This window comes from Hypanus sabinus, chromosome 11, assembly GCF_030144855.1.
Source record: "Hypanus sabinus isolate sHypSab1 chromosome 11, sHypSab1.hap1, whole genome shotgun sequence".
NCBI lineage: Eukaryota > Metazoa > Chordata > Chondrichthyes > Myliobatiformes > Dasyatidae > Hypanus > Hypanus sabinus.
Window position 1 is genome coordinate 107,620,137 of NC_082716.1, and position 6,000 is coordinate 107,626,136.

General features: G+C 43.5%; 1 protein-coding gene across 3 annotated transcripts in view; it reads left to right on the top strand.

Annotated features, from left to right (window-relative positions):
* The window catches only part of LOC132402259 (cytochrome P450 2C19-like), a 61,150-nt gene extending 57,262 nt beyond the window's left edge, over window positions 1-3,888 (top strand). For all 3 annotated transcript variants that reach the window (XM_059985056.1, XM_059985055.1, XM_059985058.1), the window contains one exon: window positions 3,678-3,888. In XM_059985056.1, coding sequence (XP_059841039.1) covers window positions 3,678-3,859 — 182 coding nt within the window. In that variant the 3' untranslated portion in view covers window positions 3,860-3,888. The remainder of the gene's footprint in view (window positions 1-3,677) is intronic.
* The last annotated feature ends 2,112 nt before the right edge of the window (window positions 3,889-6,000 follow it).

Here is a 6,000-nt window from a genome sequence, read left to right on the forward strand (position 1 = left end):
GCAGAGCTGTAGTGGCTGGAATTTCTGGAAGCAATTCAGAAGGTGTAGGATATGTGCATCCCAAAGAGGAAGAAGTATTCTAATGGCAGGATGACAGAATAGATTCTTGATTAGTCAGGGCATGAAGGGATACAGGAAGCAGACCTAGATGCATCTCAAGTAGCAGCAGTACTCTCAATGGATATGATGAAATATTCGTTTCAGCCTAATACAGCTAAAAAGTACAACTGCTTCCAAAGTCAGTACAGTCAACAAAAATGTCTTAATGTGCTTAAAAAAACTATCGCTGCTTAAAACCAATAGAAACAGTACCGATTGTGGTTGGAAGTGCCCACAGAGGAAGCGTTGGTGTAGATCAGGGTTATAAGTGCATTTAAGGAAACAGGGTTTTAAACTCCTTATACCAACTATCTTGCTGGTGGACATGCAGACTCTGGTGAATAAAATCAATGATTTCAGAGCCAGGGTGCTGAATCAGAGGGACATTAGAACTGCGTGTGTCCTTTGTTTCAGAAAATCTTGAGTAACCCCTTCCATACAGGATACAGCGATTCAGATTGATGGGTTTACTATACACCATCAGGATAGATCCATACCGGCTCTCAAAAGCAGAGGTGGAGGAGTATGCTTCATGATCAACTCTTCTTGGTGCACAAATATATCAGTGCTATCCCAATGTTGCTCACCAGACCTAGAATACTGGAATATCTAGCAGTAAAGTGTCATCCTTTTCACCTACCAGGGGAGTTCTCTGGGGTAATTTTCATCGCAGTTTACATTCCACCTCAGGCCAATGTCAAGCAGGCTTTAGATGATCTGAGTAATGGGATCAATATGCACAAAATACCATCATTTGGGAGATTTTAACCAGGCCAATCTGAAGAAAATCACTAAGCAACTACCATCAAGAGATCATTTGCAATACCAGAGGAAACAACACACTGGACCATTGCTACACCACCAAGAAGAATGCCTACCATGTTATTCCACACCCTCACTTCGGAAAGTCTGATCACCTAGCTGTACTTTTACTCCCTGAGTATAGGCAGAGACTGAAGACTGCAAAACCAGCAGTGAGGACCAAGAAGGTATGGACAAGGGAAGCACAGAAGTGCCTACACCACTGCTTTGAATTGGTGGACTGGACTGTATTCAGGGATTCATCTTCAAACCTGGATGAGTATGCTGCAGTTGTTACCAACTTCATTAAAACCATGTGGATGAGAGTGTGCCCACAAAGACTTGCTGTAGATTCCCAAACCAAAAGCCATGGATGAATGAAGAGATGCATCGTCTGTTGAAGGATAGATCTGTGGCATTCAAGTCTGGCAACCCAGACCTGTACTAGAAAACCAGGTATGATTAGCAGAGGGCTATTTCAGGGGCAAAGAGACAATTTCAAACAAGGTTGGAGGCAACTTCGGATGCACGGCAACCCTGGCAGGGTCTGCAAGACATTACTTCCTAAAAAGTGAAACCCAATAGCATAAATGGCAGCGATGCTTCACTGCCAGATGAGCTCAGTATCTTCTATGCATGCTTTGAAAGGGAGAACACAAGTACAGCTGTGAAGATCCCTGCTGCACCTGATTACCCTGTGAACTCCATCACAGAGGCCGATATGAGGCTGTCTTTAAAGAGAGCGAACCCTCACAAAGTGGAAAATCCCGATGGAGTACCTGGTTAAGGCTCTGAAATGCTGTCCCAACCAACTAGCGGGTGTATTCAAGGAGAGTTTGAACCTCTCACTGCTACGGGCAGAAGTCCCCACTTGCTTCAAAAAGGCAACAATTATACCAGTGTCTAAGAAGAATAATGTGGGCTGCCTTAATGACTGTCGCCCGTTAGCACTCTCATCGACAGTGATGAAATGCTTTGAGAGGTTGGTTATCAATAGACCGAGCTCCTGCAAGGACCTGAACCCATTGCAATTTGCCTATCGCCACAATAGGTCAACTGCAGACACAATCTCAACGGCTCTCCACACGGCTTCAGACCACCTGGACAGCACAAACGCCTACATCAGGATGCTGTTCTCATTTAATACAATCGTTCCCACAATCCTGATTGAGAAGCTGCAGAACCTGGGCCTTTGTACCTCCCTCTGTAATTGGATCCTCGACTTCCTAACTGAAGACCACAGTCTGTGTGGATTACTAATAACATATCCTCTTAGCTGACGATCAACACTGGTGTACCTCAGGGGTGTGTGCTTATACCACTGCTCTACTCTCTGTGTACACATGACTGTGTGGCTAGGCATAGCTCAAATACTATTTATAAATTTGCTGATGATACAACCATTGTTGGTAGAACCTCAGGTGGTGACGAGAGGGCAAACAGGAGTGAGAATTGGATCCTCAACCACAAGCTGTGCGGATTGCTGATAAAATCTCTTCGTTGGCGATCAACACTGGTGCACCTCAGGGGTGTGCACTTAACCCACTGTTCTATTCCCTTTATATCCACATCTGTGGGGCTAGGCATAGCTCAAACAGCATCTATAAATTTGCTGATGATACAACCATTGTTGGTAGAATCTCAGATGGTGACGAGAGGGAGTACAGGAGCGAGATATGCCAACTAGTGGAGTGGTGCCGCAGCAACAACCTGGTACTCAACGTCAGTAAGATGAAAGAGCTGATTGTGGACTTCAGGAAGGGTAAGACAAAGGAACACATTCCAATCCTCAGAGGGGTCAGAAGTGGAGAGAATGAGCAGTTTCAAGTTCCCTGGTGTCAGTATCTGAGGATCTAACCTGGCCCCAAAATATCAATGTAGTTATAAAGAAGGCAAGACAGCATTTATACTTTAATAGGAGTTTGAAAAGATTTGGCACGTCAACAAATACACTCAAAACTTCTATATTTGTACCGTAGAGAACATTTTGACAGGCTGATACACTGTCTGGTATGGAGGAGATACTGCACAGGACCGAAAAAAGCTGCAGAAGATTGTAAATCTTGTTGGCTCCATCTTGGGTACTAGCCTACAAAGTACCCAGGATATCTTTAGGGAGCGGTGTCTCAGAAAGGCAGCATTCATTATTAAGGACCCACAGCACCCAGGTCATGCCCTTTTCTCACTGTTACCATCAGGTAGGAGGTACAGAAGCCTGAAGGCACACACTCAGCGATTCAGGAACAGCCTCTGCCAACCAATTCATAAATGGACATTGAATCTTTGGCCACTAGCACACACTTTTTAAAAAATATACCGTATTTCTGTTTTTGCCTGTTTTCTTACATCTATTCAATATGTAATTGATTTACTTCCTTATTTATTATTATTATTTATTTATTATCTTTCTCTCTCTCTCTCTCTGCTAGATTCTGTATTGCATTGAACTGCTGCTGCTAAGTTAACAAACTTCATGTCACATGCAGGTTTCTGATTGGGGATAAGTGGGAAAATGATGAAATAGCAGTAAATTCTTGATGGACCAAATAGCCCAATTCTGCTCCTATTTCTTATGGTCTAACTCAGAATTTTTAAAACTGTATTCATCAGTTAATTATGTCACAGGTATATTTATTATCTATCTCTAATCAAAATGAACCAAAGGAACAGGAAAATAGTCTCCATTTTTATTTAAGTATATTTTAAGTAATTAAGTGCAGATTGCTGTAAACAACCTTTACAGATTTTTCTTCAAGAACGTCTCTGTACTTTTGCAGGCAAAAGAATGTGCCTGGGAGAATCCTTGGCTCGCATGGAACTCTTCCTTTTTTTGACCACTCTCCTGCAGAACTTTGACTTCAAGGCTGCCATTGATCGAAAGGACATCGACACCTCACCAGATTCAAGTGCATTTCTGTCTGTACCCCGTGTGTACAAATTCTATGCTGTTCCTCGTTAAATCACCTGGACTCTCTTGAATTTTAGCAGGTGATGTTAAAAACTTATTTAGTTACTTGTACTGTATATCTTTAACATCTCCAAATTTGATCATTTCCCATTTACTCATTCTTACTGTAGTCCAACATGTCAGTCCACAGCCACTTCATGTCAAGGTGAGACAACTCTCAGGGTGGAGAAATGGCTTATTTTCCATCTGGGTCGCCTCCAACCTTCCCTTTCTCCCATGGTCCGCTCTCCTCTCCTATCAGATTCCTTCCGCTCCAGGCCCTCTATTTTTTCTACCCACCTGGCTTCACCTATCACTTTCCAGTTCTCCTCCTTCCCCTCCACCTACTTATTCTGGTGTCTTCCCTCTTCCTTTCCAGAGCCGAAGGAGAGCCACGGTCTGAAATGACGGCTGTTTATTCATTTCCATAACTGCTATGTGACATGTTGAGCTCCTCCAGCATGTACTATTTGGATTTCGAGCATCTACAGAATCTCTCGTTTATTATTATCCAGAATTAGTGCCTGTTTAACAGTGATTATTACTTGTAAATATGTGCAACAAAAATATACAAAGATTTTGAGTGGATGGGGCTCATCAGCTGTGGTTGGCAACATCTGGGAGATGAAAAACACTTGACCTCAAACCCCTGCTGCCTTGCAACAATACCCACTCCTGGGGAATCCTTCGTGAGCAAACCCCCCCTACCAAATCTAGAGCTGGAGTCCACAGGTTACTCCTATGTTACTACTGGAAGCATAATTCACGTTGCTAACTCTTTCGTTCAATTCCTCTGATGCCTCTGCATCTTCTGTAGCTGGAAGTCAAGTTGTCATTACTTCAGAGAAGAGTGGGATTCTTTGTCACACACCCAGTGAGTGCAGCTCTAATACTGAAGAGGTTTGACCCCCATCTTTAGAAGACCATTTGGTTTGGAGCTCAGCTGAATATCTGGGTGCTTGAAGCCAGAGAATATGTACAGCAGTGGAGAGAGGATAGACCACTAAGTTTGGGAACCTGGGTGTATGTGGTGGTGAAATAGACCATAAGATATAGGAGCAGAATTAAGCCATTTGGCCTGTTAAGTCAGCTCCACCATTTCAACATGGCTGATGCATTCCCTTCTCAGCTCCTATCTCCTGTCTTCTCCCCATATCCCTCATGCCCTGACTAATCACCAATCTATCCATCTCTGCCTTAAATATATCTAATGACTTGGCCTCCAGGAATTTCACAGATTCACCAATGTCTTTTTGAAGAAATTCCACCTTATTTCCATTCTAAAAGGATGTCCTTTTATTCTGAGGCTGTACCCTCTGATCTTAAACTTCCCCACCATAGGAAACAACCTCACGACATTCACTCTGTCAAGACCTTTCCACATTGATGGGCTTGCAGTGTGTGTCACACACAAACGTTACAATAGAGCTTCAGCTGAGGGCCACTTAAGATATTTTCTTGCAGAAACTGATTAGTGATGCATACTGAGTTGGTGAGATCTCCATCAGGCTAGTTGACAGAATTCAGGAGATAGCAAGGAGGGTGGAAGAGTGTATCTTCCTGCACCCTATGGAGAGTCTGTGGAGCCCTGCTCACCCCTTTCACTCTGGACATTGTGTGCACTTTCTTGTATGATAACAGCTACTGTGGAGACAACTGTCCTCCTGTCTCTGTTGATCTGACCTTGGTCACACAGCAGTAGCTATATTGTGAGGAATCATTGAGCAGAAACACATTTGCTTCTCTTGGTGGGCAGGGATGCTCCCATGAGCAAATTGTGGTCCCCCAGGAGCAAAGGGACTGTGACATGTCAGTAGATACCTGTTCTGCACAAGAATAGGGATGCCCCCCGGCACAAGACGGCTCATCTGTATGAAGTGATGCAGTGTATGCCCAGATCATTTGCCAGTAGAATTGTTACAGGTGCAAACTTGTCTGCTGAATCAGAGATACACTGATCAGACATCACAGTTCTATTCAGACCGTGCAGGAAGTTGAAAATGGGAGAGCCTAGAGAGTGTCAGCTTGTCTCAGGTTCCCAACAGGAGGATGAAACAATAATGGAGATTAGATTTATATAGAAGTGCAGCACAGAAACAGGACTTTCAACCTATTTAGTCCATGCCAAAACCATTTAAACTGCCTACTCCCAT